Genomic DNA, 27,120 nt, shown 5'->3' on the forward strand with positions numbered 1-27,120 from the left:
TGGATTTCTTATATTTCACTCTTATTTTACTTGCGGGAATTATTTGTAATTGATTTAAACATAAGTACTGTACCCATGGATTTCGATGGTATCACTTTATATAGTATTTAATTTTTTTTTATACTTCTTAAAATTTAATAAACTTATTGAACAAAAAAAAAAAAAAAAGAAAAAGGAAGGACCTCAAGACCTGGCTTTTCGACTGACCTGGAGCCGTGGTCCCCCAGCGCCTTGAGACCCTCACAAAGTGAGTAGCGCGCTATATAAACCCCCGATTGATTGATTTGATTGAAAGTTATGCCTAGGCATGATGTTCTGGACCTGATTTATTTTTTGAGCCCCAGAAGAGTCTTTTGGAAAAACTAGATTGATAAACCTGCTGTCTAATGTCTTTTTAATGAAGAAAAGCTCAGCATGATAGGCTTACATTTACAGAGTTGAAAAAGTGACCAGGTACTTTTTTCTGGCTCGTTTGATTGGGATTCTAAAACAAGGCTTCAAAGTGATGGATATAGGTGATAAGAGGACAAAGAGTTTCTCATATCGAAAAAAACAGACTCAAAGTCAACGGACACAATGGACAATATGAGAGCAGAACTGTCTCAGGTACAAGAAGAAAGGAAAATAAGTCAAGGCCTCATTTAGTCAATTAGAATCTCGTTCAGGAAAATACTCATAAAATTAGACAAAAGTCATACAAACAGCAAGCTGCAAAGCCTATGAAGGCACCCAAGTATTTCTTTCAGAAGGAACTAAGACCCATCACCATTTCAGAGATATGCTGTAACTCATGAACCAGCAGATAACAACACTGCCGTAGCTGATATGGGTAGATGGGAAGGCTCCATAATGCCTAAACCCTCTATGGAAAACGCAGTAAGAGTTATTCATTACACAATTCTCAGACATGAGTTAGGTTGCACCATAACAAGAACCACCTCTTACCCTTATAGAACACAAGCATAGGGAAAAACTGACACCCTACAAACATTACCCACTCTTACATGGGCCTCCCCGCACAGATATCCATCAGGTTACCCTTAAATCTCAGACAGCATTGTGCCCAACAGCTATACCATCTTGTGGCCAAAAACTTGGCAAATTCATTGCTATACAGAAAATTGTAGCTTAACCTTAAAATGGTTACGTCTATGATGCTTCCTAACACAATCATTTAAGAAGATGAACATAAGTCGTATCCTGATCCCAAGCTACAGTCCTGTCTAACATGTGCCTGAGGACAATGAGCATATTCTCCTGTGAGCCCAGGACTCACTGAAAGTAAGGTAATGATGGAAAATGAAAGGACTTATCACTAGCAGTTTGCCACTTCCCGCACTCAAGGAATTGAGCCAGCCTTGGTGAGGGATTTTCTAATTTTTCCATTTTAGGGCCTAGTGGCCCTGGGTGAGGGTCTCAATAAAAGATGCAGTCAGGGGCATTGTAACATCCACAATTAAGAACAGTAAGCTCATTCTTGTTTACAAGACCAGTGAAACTCTCAGTCATGGACTTAGTGACACCTGTGAGGAAGGACCAGGTGTCATGCCTATTCAAAAGCCATGTAATACTCTAAGTCAGATGATCCTCCATTTACCAACTCTAAAACATTGCCAGGGAGGGGGGCAGGTGACATCCTTAGCGAGTGGTACAACCATAACCCCAGTCAGGGGCTCTGGACCACTCTCGCTAAGAGGCTCTGTAACGCTCTCAAGTCTCTGGACACCCAATGAGTGGACACCCGGTCAGGAGCCTTGAAAAGAACCCTGCACGGAGGTTTGTGAAACCTGCAGTCAAGGGCTCTGTGACGTCTTCCCAACTCTTAGGGCCCCACTGTGGCATTCCAACTAAGGAGTATCAGCAAGACTCCCAATTAGACACTGACACCACCTCCAGCCAACGACAAAAGACTCACACATTGGCGGCGCATATGAGGCTCCCCACTGAGGTGCATTGCAGTTACTCACCTGTATCAAATGAAAACAGTTTTGTTTTTAGCCAACCCACTAAAGGGCAGAGGCATAGGGTCGCACCACAGATATGGAATCATCACACAGTCAAGACCACTAGATTGCTACTTACAGTCGACAACATTGTGCCACCCTTCCCCCTCACATATGGGTATTCATACAGGGCTCTAGTTAGTGAATCAATGCCACTTTCTAACAGCCAATTAGTACAATTCCCTGTCAAGGAATCAGCACCACCTCGAGTCATGGAGAATGTGCCATCCGCATGTGGGAGATTTCATCTTATGCACATTTTCGCAAAAAAACACACACAGGCACATTACCTTCTCAAGATCCTGCTCCTCCAGAGCCAAGGCAAGCTCGTTGTTATCGATTACAGATGCAGCAGCAACATCCAAAGGTGTGGAACCGTGCATACCTGCAAAGGCAAATAACCTTACAGTAAATGCTATAAGAGGCGCAAGAAACATCGACTTGCATGACAGAGGTTGTGTTCAGAGCACGTGAGAAGTGACAAGCTTCAGCAGTTGCGGTAGCAGAAGTACAACGAGGAGAACTCAAAAGTAAAAAACTAAGCAGCAGTGGGAGGTGCCAATAACAAAAGAGGGACCAGGTGTCAGAGGCTTCAGTGAAAGGAGCAGAAGCAACTAGTGCAGTTTAAGGACCAGAAAGGACTGATAGCAGCAGTGGTAGCAGCAGTAACACAGGAAGGAGGGATACTTTTCAACAGTAGCACAGTCAATATGAATGGGATATAGCAGCAGCAGTGCATTGGGGAACTGATGGATGTCTATAGCTGCAGGGCAGGGAGAATGTATGACAGGCTTTGCTGCAAAGAGCAGGGATTCAGGATACAGAATCAGTGCAAGAAATGAGGATTCTGAAGCAGAACTGCGGCAAGCAAAACATGCACAGTACAAAGACAAATGTAATAGCACTCTACGGGCATAAATGCCAGTGGCAAAGGATCCAGAGGAAAGCACAGTCATCATTGTTTTCTCATGTCCAGCACCAAACAACCCACTGTTCGCCAAAACCATTTTGTCATAACTATTTACAGGCGCTCTTTTTTACCCAGGCCAATGCCACTGTTCTCCAGTAGGTAGCTTAGATGGTCAAACATTGCACGCTGGTTCTGGCGACTGATTCGGCAGAAATAACACAGAAAGCGACAGCAGTTAGTCACCATCTTGGGGAAGCGAATCTCCTAGAAAGAGAGTGGAAAAACGAAATATCAACAGATCAGAAGGATTTCAACACAACACATGAAAGCTAAATGTTACAAAGTACATTCACAATTTTCCAAAAGTTGTGATTACTTTCTAGGGAGGCCCTGTGTTGAAAAAAGCAATTTTCTTTATCACATTATACTCAACAAAGGGCAGTGGCAGGATTAGGAATTTGCCAGTGAGGAAAATCTCTAAACTTAATACATTAACATGCTCTTAGTCTGTAGAGTTCCAAGAGTTACCTGGAAAGGTAAGCTAGCACCACAGGTGTTTGAAGAACAAACTTAAATCAGACGCTATACCCCGCAACACAGTCCTCTTCTGCAGTGCCCTGCTCTTCTCCACACCTGAGGAGCCAATGAAATGCTGACCATCTATTATATAATCTTTTTGTTAAGTCAATTTAAAAGATCTTTGCACTCCTTAATCCTTCGATAGATGAGGCAGAGCGAAGAATGTACACAAGGTGATTGACATGTCAATGTGGAAGGGCATCACAGTTTGGGGAGGAAAGACATCTGGGTCCTCAACATCAGCTTGCCTGGAAAGAAGGTAGTTTAGGGCATTTGCACCAACAGTGACTGCAGAGCGCTCACAAGGTGTGCAAGAAATGCTGTTTTCAGCATCAAGCATTAAGGAGCAGATGTGCATATGCTCAAAGTGAGTACACCAGATCAATGTTAAGAACAGGTAAAGTAATGGAGTATTTCACAAATGGTTTGGGAGGGGAACATATGTATCACACCTATTATGAACGCATTACAACCAGTGACTTAAAAAGAGCGGTAGGTCCAGTAAACATAGGAAGGCCAAAAGAGTTGACAAGGAACCTTTCACAGAGAACGGCCCAGGACCAGGGTTCAATTGCCGCCGCGGCAGGGTCATGGACCAGCGTCAGTGGACTCAATAATTCTCGCCTCGGTGCCTACTCTAACCAGGGATCACACTCGGCAACTCTGGGCATTAGCTTGCCTCATCTCTACAACGGCCCCCCACATTCGCCGGGGATGCCTGGTTTCACCTTGGAGATACCCAGTAAAGACCATCTCACAGGGATAGCCAGGACGGGTTCCCCAGCGGTCTACAGCGCCACGACGCCTCAGGGCAGCAGTGCGTTTTACAAGAACACATACATTACATTACATATCTCACTGCAAGGCCTTTCTGGGCTAAAGAAAAAATAAATAAAAGAACTTAGAAACGGGGAACAGAGTTTACAACGCAACTTTTACCACGCAGTACCTTTACCACGCAACTTTTACAACGCAAGTCGTTACAACGACTTGCGCTGGGGGGCGCTGTAGGATAGGTAATAATTTAATTTACTATCCAAAACCTTCCCTACTATCCACGGTAACTGGAGTTGGAATAGTAAATTAAACTATTCACTATCCAGCGCCCCCCAACGCAAGTCGTTGTAACAACTTGCGTTGTAAAACCTGCGTGGTAATGCGTTGTAAAAACATGCGTAGTAACAACATACATCCCTTAGAAACATTTGACCAGTAAGGGGTATGTTTCTTGGGTACCACACCACGCAACAAATTTGTCCCAGCGCCCAGTGCAGAAGGGTTTTATGGGAGGTTGTAAGGATAACATTCACCACCTAGGTTGAAAATTCATATGCATTCAACTGCCACCGTTCATGCTCCAAATATCGAGGTGTAAATTGTGGAGATTGTAATGCAAGACCCTGCCCTGCTGCTGAGACATGAGGTTCTCTCGATATGGAACTCTGATCTGGGGACGTGGGGCTGTCAAAAGCTTAGGTTAAGAAGCTCTTGAAATGACACCTTTCTGACCCTGTCCATGACCTACCCCTGTTTTTCCTGATTTTCTTCAGAGCCCAAGAGGGAAAAGGTATTGGTGGTAGGCGAACAGGAATACCTCCCTCCCTTACTGCTAGAATGCTTCCCGTAACAAGTGCCTTGACCGAAACTCAAATGCACAAATATGCTGACATTGTGTGCTAACAACTGTTGCAAAAAGATCTTTCCAGGGCTCTTCCCAGGTTTCAAAGATGCCCTGCACCACCTCAGGATAGAGATGCCACTCGTAATCCACCAGATGACGCTTGCTCAGCTTGTCCACTCTGGTGTTTGGGGACCCTGCAAGGTGGCTGGCGACCAGGCAGAAGTTCTTTTGTTTCAGCAACCTCCAGAGGCACAGTGTCTCCAGGCATGGAGCCCAAGATCCTATTCCACCGTGCTTGTTGCAGTACCACATAGATGTAGTGTTGTCCATGAGCAACTGCACCAGCATCCCCTTTGATGGATGGCAGGTAGGCCTTTAGAGTCAAATTAATCCGTCATATATTCAGAAGATTGATATGGAGCTGTCTTTCTGATGGAGATCAGACCCAGTGGCAACTTGTCTGTCACAACTGTGAGATCAGGGTGGGGCAGGTAGAGCTGACTGCCACAGTTCAGATCAATTTCCAACAGCCACCACTGGAGATCCTGAACTCTCTCCTTGGAGACTCAAACAGAGTCAGAAAGACAGCCCTGATGCTGAGCCTACTGCAACTTGAGATTCCATTGAACAGCTTGCATTTGTTACCTGGTGTTGTAGACAAGAAGGCGGCATGAAGCCAAAAGGCCAGGAACCCTCAGAGCCATCCTCCCAAAGATCGTTTTTTGTGACAAGAGAGTAACATGAATAAAATCCCTCACCTTTCTTCGAGGACTCGCTTAGAAAGTAAAAGATTTAGAAGGAATATGACAAAGATGGGGCGGGAGGACATGAAGTGTAGGTTGTAGCCTTTTCAAATGATGCTAAGACCCATTTGTCTGATGTCAGAAACCCTTTCAGTTAGACTCAACTGTGGTGGTTGACGCCATTTACTCTTGATGTCCTGGGGTCCAACCTTCTATGGGCTCGGAGTAACTGAGCCAAGTGTCCTTTCAGCTCTTGACCCTAAGTGGTAGCATGAGTTAAGCAGTCCAAATGCTTCTCAGGAGGTAGATGCAAAGAGTGCACAGGCTCACAACTCAGCAACCTCAATAAATTAATGCCCAGTCAACTACTTGCATTTAGACAAAATAGTATTTATGAACACACACACAAATTGAAATACAATACACACTAAATAATAAAGCACTCTTCATAAGATGTGTATTCTTGCACTGTCCGCTCAGGTACCAGCATCCCACACTTCTAGCTACAGACTAGGGTTAGTCTCCATTTATGTGAGGCAATATCCAGGCTACACTCCACTTGAAAATACAAATCGTAGAAGCCCCACCATGACTACTCAAAGTCTAGATGGCCCAGCTCCTTCAGCACTCCGTGAGAGCATATTCCCCTTCATGGCCTTTGTGACCCGATGCTCGGTCTTACCTACAGCTACAGACAAGGCAGGGTTATTCTCCATTTATGTGAGGCTATATCCAGGCTAGGCTCCACTAGAGAATACGAGTCTTAGAAGTCCACCATGACTATTTTCATGTACTGTACCCTTTCATAGGCCCACATACATCCCAGTGCCCCGACGCAGATTCTCATGTACTGTACCACTTCGCAGGGATAAATACCTTCTAGTGCACACACAGACACTTATGCTGTTTGACATGCATACAACACAGACATAAATACATTCTAGTGCACACACACGCACACATGCTGTCCGACATGTATACAACCCAGTTTAGACCAAGGATGAGTTAAGCACACAGCAGCTTAACTTTACATGAGTGGACCAGAAGGCCCCACACCAATGACAAGGGCAAAAAGACCAATTTACTTTACTCATCACTATTACTGAAAAGACAGTATGCTTCCACCACCACACTTGTGGTATTTAACCAAATGTGAACGCAGTAGCCTTCCATCACCTGAAGGCAGCACTTTGGGTGCCACTCCCAGTCTTAACAAGACCACTGTACTTCAAACAGGCCTAGGTCAAGGCCTACACGCATGATCCCTGTTCGCCCATAATCAACAAAATGTTATCAATGATTCAGATATCATTGAAGTTGGGGCACTCAGTGCATCAAGTATAAGGTCATTACCATGCAAGGGACTTTTCCATTCCAACTTCTGATGTGATGGATCTCCAGACTATTGAACAAATGTTGAATTCTGCCTCTGTCTGGTCTGACATAAGCCCTTAGGGACAAACTAACATTGCAGCACATCTACGGAGGTTAGGGATTCCAGACTTTCCCTACCTCAACTACTGGCTGTTAAAAGCGAAATCGCTCCAGGCAGTTGTCTCCTACCTCCAGACTACTGCAGACCTCCTGTACTCGCTGGGGCTCATTATAAACATGCAGAAATCACACCTGACTCTCTTGCAGACTCTTTATTTAATCAGAGCTGCTCTGACACTATACAGAAACACATAGGCTCCCCCGGGATACTGAGGACACTGATGATGAGGAAGAGGGAGATGGCGTACTATCCCAACTATACTGATTATGTACTATATCAGGATTTGTCCCTAGTTGTCCCTTTAAGAACTTAGTTCTTCTAGTTTAATGCTGGCGCCCCCTTTTTTCTGAAAGCAAATGCTACACGCTAGCACTCAGGGTTATACTCTATAGACTTAAACCAGAATGCAATGGTCTATATGTGGGCAGATTTATTGATCTCTCCTGGGCCATTCACAGATTTGGAGTAATATGACTCCATTTGAACTGCAGCTACAAATACGGGTTATTGACGGGCATAAACAGAAATTGGGCTTGCTCCGTTGCTTAGCAACAATAGCAAGGGAACTGAACATCAAAACACACGTGATGTATAATCCGCCAATCACGATAGCGGTCTTTCACGCTGACGCAGCCATCTGATCTTAATGGCGCTCCAATTGGCCATAATAATCAGGTGACCGCGACTCCCCAATGATACAGCGGTCTTTCACGCTGACGCTGCCGTCCGTTCTTAACGGCGCTCCTATTGGCCACAACAACCAGGTGACCCCGATCGCCCAATCGGCAGACACTTCAAAGATGTCTCTCACGCCGGCTCCGGTACCTCCCCAACTGACTCAGACGGAGGTAACGAAGTACCGACGGAGAGGTAAGCGGCGCACGAGGGTCTAGGGGGCTCTCCTCTTTTAAGAACTTAGTTCTCCTATTTTAATGCTGGCGCTCTTTATTTGAAATCGAATGCCACGTACGCGAGTACTCAGGATCACATCCGAAAGACTTTAACTTGTGCCTATGAAGTCTAAAGCGCCTTGTAACATCATAGTCGTTGCCTTTTCTTTTTGAGAGCATTGCCGCTCTCTGCTAATATACTTTTGACCAGTTCTAGCTCTCCACTACTAGCTAAGATGGTCAATCGATACTATGCTACAAAAAAAACCTCTTTTATAACGTTAGGATACCTGCCATATGTTCATATATTCACGTTAGACCGAGAGGCACTAACAGACTAGCTTGTTTGTTTTTTGCCTCCTATATTCAGTGCGGTGCTTCACTCGTTCCCTGAGCTGTTGCCAGGCGGGGTGGAGCCTTCTACTCCTACTATCATGGTAAGAAGGAGCTACAGAACGATATACTCGTATGTCACTAATTATAATATCGATGAGATTAATGGGTGATTCTCACACGTGCTCACTAGCTCTATGTGTAAAATACCATGATGCTTGATTGCTATGTAAGTGGTCATTGTCTATGTTGAGTCTGTGTCCTTTTATCTTTCCCTCACAGTGACGACAATACTTTCTACAAACCTAAGGATACACCACACACATCAGGTGATCTTTTTTGTAAGAAATCTCAGTATTAAAGTCACGTTTTAATAACATTTCACTTCACTTCACCTTTTTGCAGTAGCATCTATATAATTTCCGGTCCTGATGAAAGCAATGGACTCGTTAGTCCCTAAAGATTTGCTGAAACATGTCGACCAATTTAATACCAGGGTTGATATTTGCTAAAACTACCTATGCTGCTTTTTAATGTTGTCGGAGCGAGCATACTATCTAATAAAGTTTTCTTATTTTGGCTCACTCACCCAATTTTATATATTCACTCACCCTTTTCACACACCCGTTTCTCACTGCACTGCAAATCAGTCACCCACCAAATGAATTGATGGGTAGTTTGTGACACTCTACCACCATTTGGTCGCCACTTGGCTCTCTGGAGGTTATACCATCTGACCTCCCTGAGTCTGAGCCAGTGACGTACCAATGATTGTGGACAACAGGAATGCCAAATGATGAAGGGCGGTTCCGTGTGCTGACTGATGGATAACCTGGAAGTGATCACTGGTATCCACCAATTTGCCCCCTCTTTTTAGTTTTGGTTAGATGATCTGACACGGTTCTATTAGTTTAATGACCCACACATAGGATTAACTAGACCCTCTGACACTTTTGTTTTTTCACATGTAGCTAGGGATTGTGTCTTGGTCTCTAAAATCCCTTAGGCCCTCCTCCTACCTTTCTGTGTTGACTATATCAGGATTTATACAATGCCAATGTATGTATGTATATGTAAGTATAGGCATTTATATAGCGCACTACTTACCCGGAGGGTCCCAAGGCGCTTCGACCGCTGCGAAACCCTTCCTGGCTTCCCTGAAAGATGGTCCCTTAATGGGTATCTCCAGGGTGAGACCAGGCATCCCCGGCGGTCTGGTGGGGTCGTTAGTGAAGATGAGGCAAGCTAATGCCCAGAGTTGCCGAGTGTGATCGCTGATCAGAGTGGGCACCGAGGCGAGAGAATTATCGAGTCCGCTGACCCTGGTCCAGAAACCTGCCGCGCCGGGAATCGAACCCTGGTCCCGGGCCGTCCTCTGCTCTCGGGTCTGATGCTTGACTTGCCAAATGGATCACCATTGAAAGAGAGTGCTTCATTTTCAGCAATGGTCTGGACTGCAGTTGATGTGCTAGATTTGTAGTTGCCCTCAACTGAGAACAGTGAAAACGTTTTAAAAGAAAACCAGAGCTGATGTCATTGAAGTCCTTGTGACCATTTAATGCTGGGCTCACTGATGCCTAGATGGCAACTTGGTCCAAGACTTACTCTTGTCTGTCTGCCAAGTGACCAATATCCCAGCAACATCAACCTGGGCCTGGTTGTCTGAACGTCCTAACTAAGAACCTCACCCAAGAAAACCTCATTAGGCAGACCTCTACCAATAAAGTCAATCCTAATTTCTTCACAGCAACACCTCCAGATCGGGAATCAATAAGGGCTGACCTTTGACAACAGAATGTTTTTGTCCACAAGCTTGGCTCTTACATATATAAATAAAGTGTGTTTACTGGGCAGATACACATATGTTCTCAGGGACATGACCAGCAAGATCTTGGTAGCAGTCCTAGATGACTTTAGAACTTCTCTGACTCAGACAATACAAGATGAACAAGGTAAAGCAAAGAATGTCATCCCTGTAGTCCTGGATACTTTTGATTGCCTGGGCAGGGTTGTTGGCACCAGTGTTGTGCTTTGAAGACAAAGCAAATTGCCAGTACAGCACAGTTATTTTGCCATACATTTAAGGAACAATGAATAAAACAATTGCCCTTGCAAAACCGCTCTTTCCGTTTGAATTTAATCAAAAAACCTTATTTATATCTGTTCGATAACACTTTTTCAATATTTTCACTAGCTTTGTTGGACTTACTCTAAATTATAAATCCAAACAATCAAAATCGCTATCAATTCTCTTTTTGGAACCCCTTTGGAATTGAACTTCACATTCACCCTCTAAAATACAAACTCTATATACAGCATATATACCGTGTCAGAATCATACATCTATTACACTAATCCTCACATCCATCCATACATTCTCACATCATACAAACAAAAAAGTCCACCCTGGGGTAGCTTCACAAAACCCTATTTCTGGTGTAGCCCTCTCAATTCAGTATTGTATAAACACCAAAACAATACTTAGAATACAAGGCCATCTACCTAATAAAACACAATCCACAATTTAACAACTGAATAAATCTATTCAGGTTGGCCTAAGCAACACAGGGCAATTGTTTTATTCAGTGTTCCTTAAATTTATGGTAAAATAACAGTGCAGTACTACAGGCCGATCTCGCTTCTCCCAGGCATTAGCAAAATGGCCGAGAAACTGGTCAATGTACAACTGTCCCAGTTCCTCCAATCCAACAACCTTCTGCGTCGGTCCCAAACTGGGTTTCGTCCCGGCCACGGCACGGACACCGCCCTCCTCGCTGTCATCGAGGAGGCAAGGTGCATTTTGGATTCAGGAGGATCAGTGGCAGTGATCCTCCTGGACCTTAGTGCAGCCTTTGACACGGTGAACCACCGTGTCTTACTCCACCGGCTGGCCGGGGCAGGACTCGGGAGCACCGCGCTCGCCTGGATAGAATCTTTTCTATCAGGCCGCTCGTTCCAGGTTTGGGACGGCAACTCCCACTCAGCCCCACTCCCTCTTTCTAGCGGAGTCCCCCAAGGGTCTTCGCTAAGTCCCACTTTGTTTAACACGTATATGGCCCCTCTGGAGGATGTAGTTGCCCCATTCGGGATCAAGATAGTGAGCTACGCGGACGACACGCAATTGGTCGTCTCACTCTCACATCTTGATAACCACCCAGACAATCTGTTGAACTGCCTCCAGGAAATCCACCACTGGATGTGCGAGTCATCACTTAAGCTCAACGGATTCAAAACCGAAGTCATGCTCATGGGCAAGAAATGGACTACTATCCCTCCATCGGTCTGGCCCGATGTTTTCGGCGAGGTGCCCACCCCGAAGAAGGAAATCAAGACTTTGGGAGTCTGGCTTGGACCTGACCTGTCCATGAAGACCCAGGCAGCCAAAACAGCAGGAACCTGCTTCGGACTCATGCGTTCCATCTGTAAGATCCTTCCGCTACTCCCTCCCCTATCAAGGAAACTCTTGGTTCAAGGTCTGATCCTTGCTCGTCTAGACTATAGCAACGCTGTCTATCTAGGAGCCCCCGAATCTACCCTGGCTAAACTTCAGCGCACCCAAAATGCGGCTGCCCGGCTCCTTATGAGTCTCCCCTCCAGAGCCTCTGCCAGACCAGCACTCAAGGCCCTACACTGGCTTCCAGTGCGACAGAGGATAGAATTTAAGGCTTTGTGTACCGCCCACAAACTCCTCAACGGTCTAGGCCCTTCTATCTTGAGAGACATGGTCACCCCATACAAGGCTCCTAGACTCTTGCGCTCGGATAAGGAGCGTTTGGCCAATGTCCCTAGATTCAGGAAGGTGCGCACTGGCGGTCGACGCTTCGCAGTAAAAGCGTCCTCAGGATGGAACTCGCTCCCCCGCTGCCTGCGGCTGGAACCCTGCCACCTCCGCTTCCGCAAAAAACGGAAAACTCTCCTTTTCCCCAAATAGTACCTCTTCCTCCCTTGGTCACCACAAGTCCTTATAGCGCGGGGATGCCTCCGGGTCACCAGGCGCTCTACAAATCGTTAAATAAATAAATAAATAAGTACTGGCAATTTGCTTTGTTTTTTCATATTTTGGCGTGGCCTTGCTGCGCTTAAGTCAAACCCTTGTTGTTTTTTCTGTGCTTTGAAGACATGCGTGGATGTGGTTGACATGATTTTCGGCCAATGTCCAGGTATCCCTAAAACATGTGTCCTTTGATGTGTCTAGACTCTTTGGGGATAAAACGTTCTCGGAACTTTAGAGATTTAAAGACAGCTGAGCCACTGCACCCTCTTTGGCGTTACTGTTGCCTGAAAACAATGTCCCCATCAATTCTAGAAATTCAGAGGGTATTGCTGGGGGCTAACCTATAGGCAATGTCAGCCTTTCCCATTGGTGGTACAGCAGATAGTCCAGGCCATTTGGGGTTGAGGATGTGGCGCTAGCAGACACTACACAAGGCAGCAAAGTCAATGGTCCTCCAATTTTTCCTCTTCTGCTGCAACTTCTACCAAGTAACCACTGATATCACCTTGGTGCACACCCGAGGGGCACTGTTGATGCCAAAGGGGAGCATGACAAATTGTAGGTGCTCCTGACCCACTGCAAACCGCAGGTATCATCTGTGGGCAGGCAATGGAAGTAAGCATCCTCCAAGTCCAAAGTTACCATCCGGTCTCCAGAGTTGAGGATAGATAAGATCATAAGACCTGAACCGAGGTGGGTACCTTGAATTTTTCCTTCATCAAGAAGTAATTGAGAGGACATAGATGTAATTGGGATGGATCCCTCCATCCATCTTTGCTCCAGGAAGTAGCAGGAATAGCAATCATGACCTACGTTTGATGTCAGTACCCTCTCAATGGCTCATTTGACCAGGAGAGCCAGTACTGTTGCAAAAGCGAGACATGGTCCTCTATCAGGGGATCAACGGATGGTGGCAAGGGTGTCAGGGTCTGTTGGAATGGAAGTGCCTAGCCCAGCTGGATGATTTGAAGTACCCACTTGTCAAAGCCTATTAACGCCATTGGTGGAGGTGATATCGAATCCAGGCACCATGGTGGAAAGAGGGCAAACTAAAGAGGGTTTTGAGTTGTGTTTGCCAGTGGTGGGACATATTGGGTCGACTGCTGCCCCTGGTTCACACAGGGTTTGTGGGAACCGCGTCTGCTGCAATGAAGGGACTGCATTGCCTGCTGGTTGTGGTGTCTAAGGGGAAATGGGCAAGGTTGATAGTCCCTGCGGTAGTCACGGAAAGGGCAGAAGAAGGATTTTAGCGGGCCCATTGTGAGCCTCAATGACCTTCCAGTGGCCCTACTGTCTCTGAATCAATCCAGAGCCGAATCGTCTTTGTCTCCAAAAAGGAGAGTACCATCGAAGGGCATGTCAATAACGGATGCCTGGACTTCTCCCGCAACGCCAGTAGTCCTCAGCCTGTCGTAACACTAAAGAACCACAGTTGAAGCTCTGCCCTGTGAGTTGGTCATATCCAATCTGCTTCGGATTGTGATCTTTGTCGCATCTCTCCTTTCACCGATTGCTTGGGAGAGAATAGCCCAAGCATCATGCAGGACCATTGGCTGCACCTGCGCAAGCAAATCCCACACCATGTGGAAATGATGGCCCATTAAGCATGTGATGTTCATGGACTACAGTACCCTGCTTGTAGAAGAGAAAATGCTCTACCAAAGGTATGCAGCTTCTGGTGTTCCCTCTCCATTGGAGTAGTAGGGAACGCACCGGGATTTACTCTGGAGGTCGTGCCTGGACCACAAGGCTATCAGGGGTGGAGTCCTGTGAGAGGATGGCTAGTTCCCTGAGAGCGGATCAGTGGCGGAGAGCAATGGTTTTGTGCACAGGTGTGCATGTGCAAGGCTTGTCCAGGCCCATAGCAGTAAATCTGTGAGGGCTTTATTAAAGAGTAGTAATGGTTCTGAGGAGGATACCCCAAGCCGAACCATCCCGGATAAGACGTTAGTCTTGACCGAGATCGTGGACAGTGTCAGGTCAAGGACCTCAGCTGCCCTACAGACCACCAACCTGAAAAAAGCCCCTTCTTCTATAGCCACTCTGGGAGGAGAGAGGAGGCCAGTATCTGGTAAGGTGACCAGACTATTGGAGTCAGCCAAGTCCTTGTACCAGGTGTCATCGGCCATGGACTAGCCATAGGGCTCCTCAGATCCTCCCCATTCGTTTTTCTCAGAGGGTCCTTTTGTGAAATAGGGCTCCATTTCAACTTCAGGCAGTATGGGCCTGGTCTGCACTGGAGCAGCTATTGCGCGACGCCGGTTTGGCTCCATATTCGAATGGGAATCATGATGGGTTCAGAGCCTCTGATGAGCTTCTGTGGCGCTGGGAAAGCACCACTGGAACAGTCTCAGCAAGAGGTCGCGAAGGCGTGGCTGCGGCCCTTCTGGATTCACTAACGTATCCTGAGGGGGCGACTGGCACCGAGAGTGGACCCGTCGACGGAGTCCCAGTCGAATGCCCTCCTGAACCCATGGAGCCCAAAGGCGCTCCAGAGGAGAGTGCATGCCTAAAGATGAGGGTATGGCCTTGTAGAATCCATGGAGTTTCAGTGAGGGTCGCTCCAGCCATGGGAAATGGGGAGTGGGTCCAGCGTCAGACACAGGCTGCAAAGATACAACCTGTGAGCAGGTCTTACATGTTTGATATTGTTTTCAGCATCCAGTCTAAACCCGTGGGAATATTCTAAGCTGAGGAATCAGTGTCTAGAAGTCTCTATCAGATTGTGAATTACCTGAAGACTATGAGCAGGGAAAGGATTATTCGTGGGAACACCCCTATAACCAGGACCGAGATCGCAGCCACGACCTCGAGCAGGATCAAGGCATGTCCTTCAATTGTAACATCTTCTTTTGTTTGGCACATAACTTACAGTTCTAAACTGAGCCCCAGCACCAAAGGTTACCCTTGTGTGGGTCTGTGACAGACATCAGATTCCTGTCGTCTTGGTATGTGTTGAAGCCTGTAGTTTTCAAAGGAGACAAAAGTCCCTACTACACTGCTGAATTTGGCATGTAAGGAACAGCAAAATAGGCTCTAGATCCGCATCTGAAGGACTGGAAAGAAAGAAACTAAAATCAGAGTACAGGGGTGGCACTTATATGAGACTCTGTCTCATCATTTCCAGAGTCGTACGAAGCCAACATAGTTGCACAATGTCAACTGTCAGCATGCAGTAGCACTGCTGTTAAAATTCTCCAGTTCCAGTCTGGCACTTGGGATATTCTAATGGGGAGGAATATGCAGTATCCATCAGAAACGTAATATCACTTTATGCCACCAAGTGTGAAAATATGAATTTCTCATAATAATGATGCAACCTAGGTCTGAGAGCAGTTGCTCTATTCTTTAGAAAAAGTTGAAATAACAAGTGCATTTTGCCCATGGATTTGTAAACATAGGCTTCTTATAAAATGTAAAGTTAAGAATACGATTGTTTCAATAATACTAAGGATTTATTTGGTATTGGCTAATTCAGTTGTCACATACCCATTCCTTCAAATTCTTAACCAGGTCACTAGCCATAAACCGGCTGGATTTCTGCAGTGGCATCATCCCAAGATGCTCAATGGTAAGTTACAACATATACAAAATCAGACTGCAAGGAAATCTGAAGTAAGGAACACTTAACACCTGTCTTAAAATACTTCAATGGTTCTTGATGAAAAGCACTAAGCACCAAATGCAATCTGTTCAACCAGCATGACAAATCTGTATTGAATTCCCAAGTTTGACTTTCTGAGTCGTGCACAGTGCAGCGGGCATCTTGGAGTGGACCAGGACTTGGGCAGTGCACACTAGTTGTGCATGTATTGCCATTTATAGACCTATAGAGATGGGCTTGGTGCAAAACTGTGTCAAAAGTAAGCCTTTCTGAGCCCGTCTGCCCCCAAAGCTGCCAGGCGACAGCCACTATGCAGTACTTTATCAGGACTTCTTCAGGGGTCTGGGCATGACCCATCAGGTAGTCCTCCTGACTCCCTAATAGTTTACAGTTGATCCAACTCACTCATTTAAGAGTCTCTTGACAGACCATTTCCAGCAACCCTCACAGACAACTTAAAAAAAGAACATATTGTCATATTTTAAAATGTTGTTTACTTGTGCTTTATAAACAGCTTGAGATCTTCAAGAGTTATTGAATCCAGTAACATCCAAAGCTATTTTACGTGATGTGCACTAAGCAGTGGAAATGTTGATCTGTGTAAACATTTGGACTTGCACCTGTGTTGTCCTACTTAGACATAGTTTAATGACTTCTCAAGCCCGTTGTTAGATGAATTAGTATCCCATAATGATTTGATTCTCTGTCAAGACCGGGAGGGGGATGGAGAAGACATAATATTTAAACTTTTTTTGGCATTGAGAAAAACTAAGCACTTGTTTGATGGTGATATCTAGGTATGCCAATTTGACCAGGTGCCTATTTTGATCAAGTTTCTTTTGGTTTATGTTATGTTAATGTTATGTTAATATGGTCTTTTATAGCGCACGGCTACTCCATAGAGTGTCCCAGCGCTTTTATTGACGAACCAGTAAAAGAGAAAAACACAACACAGTAAAATAAAACAGACCAGGCAGAAAGAAGAAAGAGCAACCTAAAGGGTGAAAAGCCAGTTTTTAAGGCCCTTCCTGAAGTTCAGCAGATCAGAGGTACTGCGCAATGCTAGGGGCAGAGTGTTCCAAAGCTGTGGCGCCAACAGCTTAAAAGAGCGACCTCCAATACGAGCCCTTTTTACTCGTGGGACCACAGCGAGGAACAGTGATTCAGACCTCAGAGATCTGGCCGGATGGTAAAAGGCAAGCCTCTTCTGGAGATATTTGGCTCCCGAGGCGTAAAGAGCCTTATGGGCCAAGGTCAAAGCCTTGAAAACTATCCGCTTACGGATAGGCAGCCAATGGAGCGACTGCAAAAGACCAGAAACTCTGGCTTGCCTATACAGACTGAAAATGGCCCTTGCGGCCGAGTTCTGGACCACCTGCAGCCGTTGCAGGAGATATTCCGGCAGGCCGAGATATGGAACGTTGGAATAGTCCAGTCTTGAGCCTATTAAGGCCTGCACCGTCGTCTTCCTATGTTCCTCTGAAAGCAGAGGAAGGAACTTACCGAGCATCCTGAGGAGGCCAAACATGTTCCCGTAAGAACAAGGATCTGAGATCTTAACGCCAGACCATTGTCAATCTTGATCCCCAAGTTCTTTGCCAGCTGGGACGAGCCCGCTGGAGGGAACATGTTAACCGGCCACCATTCCTGACAATCTGGATCGGATGGACAGCCAAAGAAGAGTACCTCAGATTTATCTGAGTTGCACTTGAGGCTGTTAAGCTGGAACCATTTGAAAACAGCCCCAAGGCACTCACGGATGCTCTCTCCATCAAAATCTTCTCCTTTCCTGCACGTAAAGAGGAGCTGGGTATCGTCGGCATAGGAAACGATCTGGGCCCCAAAAGACTCAGCCAGTGCCGCCAGAGGAGTCATAAAGATGTTAAAAAGAGTCGGGCTCAACACAGAGCCCTGCGGAACTCCGACTCCTAAAGGCGGCATCACAGCAGAGCTAGGTGGGACCCAGACCGTTTGTCGACGGCCAGCCAAAAATGATTTAAACCAGCTGAACACCGTCCCCCTCAGACCGATCTCATGAAGTCTGGCGAGGAGACCCTCATGGGGGACGGTGTCAAAAGCCGCCGACAAGTCTAGCATTACAAGCATAGCCTTGCCCCCCGAGTCCAGCGCCTCTTTAATGGCTTCAGACACCTCCAAGAGCGCCGTCTCAGTGCTTAAATTGGGGCGGAAGCCAGATTGAGTTGGGTGCAGCATCCCCCAAACTCTGGTCGATGACACCACCACCCTTTCTGAGTGATACTGGAATTTTTTTACTGAAATTGAATTATTCAGTCCACCTGTGAGATTTGAATTTTTGGCTAAATACCAAAGGCTCCAGGCCAGAGGCTTACTCAACTATTTGGAACTCTTCGATCTCACTCTACTGAATCATTTTCCGACCCAAAAAAAGGAACACCTATGAGACACTATTGACCCATAAAAAGGAATACTATGAGTCCCTATTTTCACAGCGCATGATAGAGGATGCCAGGTTGGCCCATATCCATTTTTATTTTGAACATACCATAGGTGGGTCACCTTTTCCCTTGTACTTCCGAAATTTGGTCATAGGATTGAAACCAGCACAGTCACTTGTCCCAGTCAAAGGAAATACTTCTCTGGTAAGTATTTTTGGTAGTCACTATCTATATATTTTTTTTATAAATCTTTTTTATTGAAATCAAGGCATGACATATGAAAAAACCAAGTCACACGTACATTGGCAATATTGTTACGCTGCAAGTGATACTTGAGACATAATCATCACGAAACAATAATTTCAGTCCCCAATTAAACATATTCAGATCCCAATTACAATATCTTCTCTCGATCTTGGCTGTTCACATATCTCTCCCCTGTGGATGTTCCATTCCCCACAAACTTGGGTCCATTTATTCAGGCACCCTCTGGCTTGGTATATGGACTTTTCCGTGAGCATACACGTCCGTATCTTTACCCCATTCTTCTATATCCGGTGGGCTCTGAGACCACCACAATCTCGCAATGTTTTTTTTTGCCACCATCAGCCCCAAGGTAACCCATATTCGCTCCTTGGAATTCAGGTCGGTAGGGCCCCATACATTTAGGAGGGCCAATTTAATATTGCAATCTATCTGCTGCCCCAACACTTCTTCCATAAGGTTCACTACCGCCTCCCAATATCTCTGGCTAGTCGTGCATTCCAAAAAGTGCGTGGACAAAGGTTCCCTCCTGCCCACACTGCCTTACACAGCCACCATCTGAGCTATATCCCATGCAAACCAATACTGGCTCAGACAGATAGGATCTGTGGAGAAGCTTCAACTGCACCAGGCGTTCTATATCATCCAATCCCAGTCACTATCTATATTTGACCAAGTCACTACAGCTAGTGTGGGGGATGCAAGAGAAGATTGCCCCTGAGAAGGGGCGGGACCCAATGCTATATTGAGGGCTTTCGATTCTAAACTGGGGAAAAGACTGGATAAGGATTAACCGTTACAAACAAACAAAAAAACTGCTAATTTTGTCGGAAAAGTCAATCCTTGATTCTCTGAAATAGCTTAACAAAATCAAACTGAATACCAGACAAGCAGAACACTGCTGGCCTTTGACGTGTAACATGGATGCAAGACGTTGATGGAGCAAGTATTCGCATGTGACGCGCCTTGCTTGTATCAAGAAATTGGAATAACAGTAATGAAACTAATTCAAATGTTTGTCTCACTAATATTTGCACTTTTTCACTACACGAGGGAGTCCCAGCGATGCTTGCATATGTGTTTACTAATAGTAATGAAGCTTGCAAATGATATGGTTGCTGATTTGTGGGAATCTAGTCTGCGCATGCGTCGGTCATACCCATGTGATGTGACGCACTCGCAGTTCTGGAGGGAATTTGTCGCTCATGCGCAGTATTGCTAAATATGGCCGCTTTGTTTTTCACATGCTCCATGCTTGCACTGCTGCTTTGGCAAAGCCATTTGTTCTGCTTAACTCCTAATGCTATAGTCATTATAACGTAAGGGATGCAGTATAGCCATTCATGGTATACAGTGTACTCATTTATTTCTGTGTTCTAAATTGTTTTCCTTAACTTTTCATGTATCGTAATCCTTGGGCATGAGGAACGGGAATACTCCATATTGAAAAACCTTTCTGCGCATGACAGTCTTCTGCCAGAGGATGAGCTCCATGACATTGAACATGTGCCAACAAGGGGTCCCAGCCAAGATGTGCCTGGGAAGATGCACCTTCGCCTAGCAGAAGAAGCTGAAATGTGCTAAATGTATCATAATGTATAATTTGAATAGATGGGCTATTGTAATGTACTAAACATGTCAACGGGAACCCGAAATTCAATAGGCGGTCCCAAAAGATGTAAATTGGGGCTTCAGAAAGTCTTATCCTGGTTGGTGTGGTAAACTATCCTACTTGTGGACCAATCGAAAATGGGGATTCTTACACTTGCAACATTTGGGGGGTGGTACACTGACCCGAAAATAGTATAACTAGCCTAGGTTTAGCTAGAGAAATTGTCCAACTTGTCCGAATAGCTGACCTGTCACTGACCAAACAATCTCTATAGGTGATTGATACAGGGAACTGCGGAGCACTCTGTCCGTAATTTCCATAAACTCAGTCTGGGGTGGAGAAAACCTTAAGTGCTGGCGAAGCACTTTGCTGGAGAGATTCGAAAAACCCAATTGGGGTTATTGGCAGATTCCTCGCAGAGAGGGGGTAGCGCAGGCGTTGCATCCGAAGCTGCAGGTGTTGGTCGTTCCCTATAGTGAGCCCGGTCCCGAGCCATATCCTGAGGTTATCCTGTCCTGACTGTCCATGAGCCATACCTGTTCCTTGAGGGTCCTTTCCCGCCTTTTCCAACCGACCCGTGGCCAGGGTTGGTCTGTCCTAGGTAAATATAAAATTGCGTGGGTGTTTGTCTATCCCATACTTCTCTCTTTCTCCCAAATAAAGCAAATTGCCTATGGTCCTTTACTCTGTTTCCTCTATAAACAAGGTTTTTCGTGCAAACTGCTGTATTAGTATGTTCCATTCTCTCCCCACATTTAGAAAGTTTCAACATCATATGTATATATAGTTGTTCCATTCTTACCCTCCCGTTAGTGATTTTGAACGTCAAACAAGCCAAATAAAGTTTCGTTTCTTGTAGACAGTTAGTGAATAACTGAAAGTCTGCTCTGACTAGTATGTTCCCCTTTCTTACCCGCCTTTAAGTGAGGTTACAAAATCTGTTGATCTAAACTTAGCGTGTTCCTTATTTTTCCCTTGCCATTTATTTCTAAATTTCTAAATGTGTCTTACTTTAATTCATTGTTATACTATTTTCCTAATCTTAGTGATAGATAGCTTGATGTGTGTTAACCTGTGGCTCATTGAAACTGAAGAAAACGATAATTAGATAAAGGTTTTGAAAACTTCTTGCGTTTGTGGTTATTATAAAAGGTATAAAGAAAGTGAAATGGTATTTGTGTAGTCCACCTTCTCCACAGCTAGCTCCTAGATCTATGGTGATCTTGGGTACCTGGAACAAGGATTGGTAAGTCAGGTACATAGAAATAAACAAAAGGAACTGAACTGCTGGTAGTAGTGTGTAGGTTACCTGACCTAAGTATAACGGAAATATTTTATGGGCCCGAGTGTGCATGTTTGGTAATAATGGTCGGGTGACCCGCGCGCTCTATCAACGTCATTACTTTTTTGCCCCAGCAGCCTAGAGGAGGAAGATAAGAGCCGACAAATGTATCTACTATTCCTCTCAAGTCACTGAAGTTAAGAATTGCTTAGCAGCTAGTTGCTCCATCAGTTAATAGCAAGGGAGGGATTGCCTCACAAGCTTTATGGACACAACTGATTATTCAGAAGGGAGGTATCTCTTCACAAGCTTTATGTCACACTTACTCTGATTTTTGTCAAAAAATCCAGAACAGATGATATGATTCTTAAATCCTTCTCCAACCTTTCATTTGGGTCTGACAACTCTCACGTGAGTGAGGTGAGGACAATTCAGTGGCCATCAATGTTAATGGGTTTTCCTTGTCGGGATTTTCATATGAGGCAGTTTTAGAGGCCCTTTCCTGGGCTCTCTGATTGGTGTCTGGTAACTATAATGAAACATAATTCAACCTGCATGGTAGAAGAGATTACTGAAATTTTCAATCTTTCAGTACACAGTGGAACAGTTCCCGAAGCCTGGAAAGTGACTATAATCAAGCCCCTCGCTTATAAAAAAACTCACCTTGCCTTGGCCCCAATAATTATGGTTCTAGCTCTTTCCTGCCATTTCTATCAAAGGTTTTTGAAAAACTATTATTCATCTAGCGATAGTCCTTTGTTGGTGCTAATACATTACTACATCTTTTCTAAGCAGGATTCAGACCAGAACATAGCACTGAAACTGTGGTCCTCTGTTCTCCCATATACACAGCCTCCCTTCAAAGCCTGTATCCCAGGGACCCTCTCTTGCCCCACTATGCTAACTAAGCTCAGCCCATCCTGATGGTAATGAGGCGGGGAAGGGGGACAGCTCTGATAGAGTACTTCAAGAGGAGCTTTTCTTGGTGACTGTTGCTCACGGTTTAATTTTCCTCTTTGCATGTTCACCTTGCAAATGAAATCCTTCTGAGCAGGTGAACTTTTCCATCCACAACCCAGCCACCTCTCCTATCACTTAATGACTTTATTTTTGTCTTTGACCCTGTATCGAGCTCTGTTTCCTTGAACTAGGTTTGCGCCACAGAAATACCATACGTATACACACATCAATAGATAGCTGAGCTTCGGCTTCTGGTAGACAGGTGAGAAAAAGCAGCCCTCATCCTGTTGGACCTGTCATCACAATTTGACACCATTGACCATGACATATTACTACAAAGACTTTTAGAACTTCTGATGTGACTCATGGACAATCCAATGGTTCCATTCTGTTCTTTCTGAATGAATCCAAGCTACATTCATGCCACCTTTGATGGTGAAACCCAAAGCTATTCCTTGTCAGGTTGCCCAGACGTCTATCTTATTGCCACTTCTTTTCAACATATACATGATATCCCAGACAGAGCTGTTAGGCGAACTAGCAGCGATCTGATACGTATGCTTAAGATATGCAGCTCATATTTAACAGACAACAGCAGAATTCATCAGGCCTGCATGGCTAATCCTCCTAACGTAATTTAGCCAACATCTTAATGGAGGTATGCAGTGGATGTCAACCGACTTATTAAAGTTGAACCCTCCCAAAATGAACTGCTAGTTACTATGGATTCTGTGGCTTACCCTGAAGTTATGGACCAACTCCCACTCCTTGTCAAGTATGTGTGCACTCTTAGGGCCCGATTCACAGAATAAACTTACGACTAAATCCTAAACTTACTACTATTTGGTATTCACAGAATGCACTTACTACTTTCGGGATTCACAGATTAAACTTACTACTTTCGGGATTCACAGAATAAACTTACTACTTTCGGTATTCACAGAATAGATTTAAGACTACTAACTTTACGTCCGCACTCGGGCCGTAAATTACGGCCCGGAGGCGAAGTTTCTGGCTTGGGGGCGGAGCTTTCGGCCCGGAGGCGGGGCTTCCGGGCCGGAGGCGGAGCTTGCGGCTTGGAGGCGGAGCTTCCGGCTCGGAGGTGGGTATTTAGCCATGGCTGAAATCTCCACCTCCGAGCCGGAAGCTCCGCCTCCAAGCCGCAAGCTACGCCTCCGGCCCGGAAGCCCCGCCTCTGGGCCTTAAGCTCCGCCCCCAAGCCGGAAACTCCGCCTCCGGGCCGTAATTTACGGCCCGAGTGCGGACGTAAAGTTAGTAGTCTTAAATCTATTCTGTGAATACCGAAAGTAGTAAGTTTATTCTGTGAATCCCGAAAGTAGTAAGTTTAATCTGTGAATCCCGAAAGTAGTAAGTGCATTCTGTGAATACCAAATAGTAGTAAGTTTAGGATTTAGTCTTAAGTTCATTCTGTGAATCGGGCCCTAAGAATTTATATAGAATCTGAGTTATCTCTGAAGCAGTAGGTAGCTTGAGAGGTCAAAACCTATTTTTGGATTCTAAAGTTGGTCAAACAGACTCCCCCCTTTATAGATCATCCCTAGCCGGTGTTGATAAACCAAGCGTTGGGGCTATTTCATTTTGAATATGAGAACTCTTTTCATCTGTGGATGGCTTATAACTCATTCAAAGGTCTCCAGGCAATTCAAAATGCCCATGTGTTATCTACCACACAAGATGTCAACATATCCACCAGTTTTGTACCAGTTACATTAGTTACCTGTAAAGAGGCACATTCTCTTCAAGGCCATGGTAACAGTTCATTGCATCGTGCACAACATAGACCCTGATTTTCTAATTGGAAAATGCAATTTATATAGACCATTAGGCGCCTTCAGATCCAGAGGATCTTGGTACCCCTAAAACCTGAACCAAAATATTTGGTGATATGGCCTTTTAAATTATGACCACAAGAGAATGGAAACCCCTTCCTCAAAACATCTGTGAAATAATTCTACAGCACGTAAGACACTAAAAACATACTGGTTCAAGCTACAGTAATGCAGCTCTAGTGTTTCTCTGATTTTATTGGGTTTTTTTCTCTTTTTTTTCTCTAAGGGCCATGAAGTCAATATGATTGCAATACAATTAAGTAAATTGACCATACGTACAAAACAAAACAAACAGCGGAGTGCAAATTGTGGGTATAAAAAACATTAGCAACTGTGAGTATTTCTGTTGCAAGCTATCAACCTAGAAAAGGTCAGCCTTTTTATCTGAAGGCCTGGTTCACACCCCTCCTACTAATGTCCTCTACCATAAACAATTTTGCAACATCTGCTCTGCTTGCATAATACTGAACTCAAACATGGAATGATTCTCACACATCTAGTCATCGCACTCAGCATGTCGCCACCAGTATAATCACACACCAAAATAAAGTAACAGTTTTAGGCTTAGAAAGGGAAGGGGTCGCTCCAGAACAGAAGAGAAGCTTCCCACCAGTTCACTGTGTTATGATAACCATAATACTTTGCGGATATTTGTATAGTGCTGAGTAAGGAATAACAAATGGTTACCTTTGATTCTCCGCCTCCCAGGACATTCACCATTACTTCCATGACAGTCTCATGCATACCCAGTGCTCTCATCAGATTTGGGTGCTGATAGAAGACTTTATTGTTCATTATATTCCTAGAGGGGGAGCAAATGATGAAAAACGGTTAGTGCACTGAAAACCTCAATCAGATGTCACCTGGCTTCAGGTAAAGGTGGGATGAATACCTGGCTCTTCAAAGCAGGGAATGGGTCTGTGTAAGGTGAATGAAAGTCTATGTGTGAATAACCGTTCTGGACATGAAAAGTTGCTTAAGGCAAGGATTATAGTTTACTGGCTCAGCTGGGTGGAGATCGCAATACTATATTAAATCAGAACTGAGACGTATTGGTCGGGTGGTGTGGAACCCAAGCTCTTTTACTAGGGGCTCTTTACAGTCAAGATGAAGATGCATTCAAACAATAGTTCGAAGGGGAGTTTAGGCTGTAGGGAATAGTAAGAAGCCATCATAGTTTCTAATCAGGTATACAAGTACCACAGGGATCTCAGTAATGCAAAAATAACCTCACTTCTAATTTATTGAATGTCAGAAATCATGTGTATATATGATTCAGTGAAAAAGGCTCGATAAAGCTTCTTGCTTATTACCCAATGCTTTGTATCATGAGGTTCTCTTCCTCTGGTCCCATCTGGACGATGAGCAGCGATCGAATTTGCCCCAAACTCTCCAGCAAGTTCATAGTATCCTCCACCGACACACCATTGATGGTATAGGCCTTGGGCATGGCGCGAATAAGCTCTCCAATACCGTCGTATAGCCGGTGCAGGAGACTAAACATCACTCGGACCAGCTCAGGGTTCTGAATAAAGGATTCTTGGGCCCAGTGCACCATTGTATGGGAAATCAGCTGCTGTAGGGTACCTTTGAGAGAAAAGTATCAGCATGAATGATCAGACCCTTTTGCATGGATTGTGGGGGTCATTCATCATGCCCCACTGCCTGTAACCTTTTACATTTCCAGGCAATCACCACCATTCCCGATAGCAATCATTGACCTCCTTACAAATGTGAGCTCATGCCACACACCCAAACAAAAAACGTTCTAAGTCAGAGTGCTTCTCTCTTCTCTAAACTGTCACCACCAACTCTAGGTTTGTTGCAACATCTCCTAAATTGCCACCACTAATTCTAGGTTTGTATCCCCCTTCTCCCAATTTCTCCACCCTATCCTTGTCATGGGTCTGTATCCACATATCAGCAAGCCACACTTCACTCCCTCCAGTGCCGGGATGGGGTGTTACAGAGGCCCCTTCCCGGCCTCTGTAATGCAAAGCTTCTCATCCACATCAATTATGAAGCGGAGTTCACTTGTTCCTCTCAGTAAGCAGTTAGAAAGATAGGCAGATAGACAAAGAAATATGGCACCAAAAATAACCGAATGATGATTTTAATGTTGTCAGATGACCTACATTTCAAGATGCACCCAAACCTGAGCAAGTGTTGCACCTAGACAGATTATAATAAATGTGTTGTTTAAAATTAGAAGATGGTTTTATACGTGTGCAACCTTTATCTACTCCCGTAGTCAGTTTCCGTCAGTAGGTGTTAACACCCACTCACGGAAACCGTCTATGGGATTGACCCAGGACTGTCGATCGTTAAACTAAAATCAAAATTGCATAATAATGTATATCAAAGAAGCTCATCTGAAAGAAATCTAATTTTTATCCATAAAAGGAATCTTTCTATCATTCATGGAGCATTGAGAAAGCCCTGGTTGCATTGACGATGCAGTGTGAAACACGTGTCGGCTGCTACAGATCTTATAATGTATTCCATATAACAACTTGGAGAAATGAAGATGTAACCAATAAAGTTTGTTCAAAATGAAAAGATA

At 44.9% G+C, this 27,120-nt stretch overlaps 1 protein-coding gene across 11 annotated transcripts in view; it reads right to left on the bottom strand.

Annotated features, from left to right (window-relative positions):
• Window positions 1-27,120, bottom strand: part of RYR1 (ryanodine receptor 1) — a 1,215,008-nt gene that overhangs the window by 746,403 nt on the left and 441,485 nt on the right. For all 11 annotated transcript variants that reach the window (XM_086938669.1, XM_086938668.1, XM_086938662.1 and 8 more), the window contains 4 exons: window positions 25,871-26,144; window positions 25,245-25,359; window positions 3,045-3,177; window positions 2,294-2,388 (listed from right to left, as the gene is read on the bottom strand). In XM_086938669.1, the coding sequence (XP_086794795.1) occupies window positions 2,294-2,388; window positions 3,045-3,177; window positions 25,245-25,359; window positions 25,871-26,144 (617 nt within the window). The remainder of the gene's footprint in view (window positions 1-2,293; window positions 2,389-3,044; window positions 3,178-25,244; window positions 25,360-25,870; window positions 26,145-27,120) is intronic.

Source organism: Lissotriton vulgaris, chromosome 9 (assembly GCF_964263255.1).
Source record: "Lissotriton vulgaris chromosome 9, aLisVul1.2, whole genome shotgun sequence".
NCBI lineage: Eukaryota > Metazoa > Chordata > Amphibia > Caudata > Salamandridae > Lissotriton > Lissotriton vulgaris.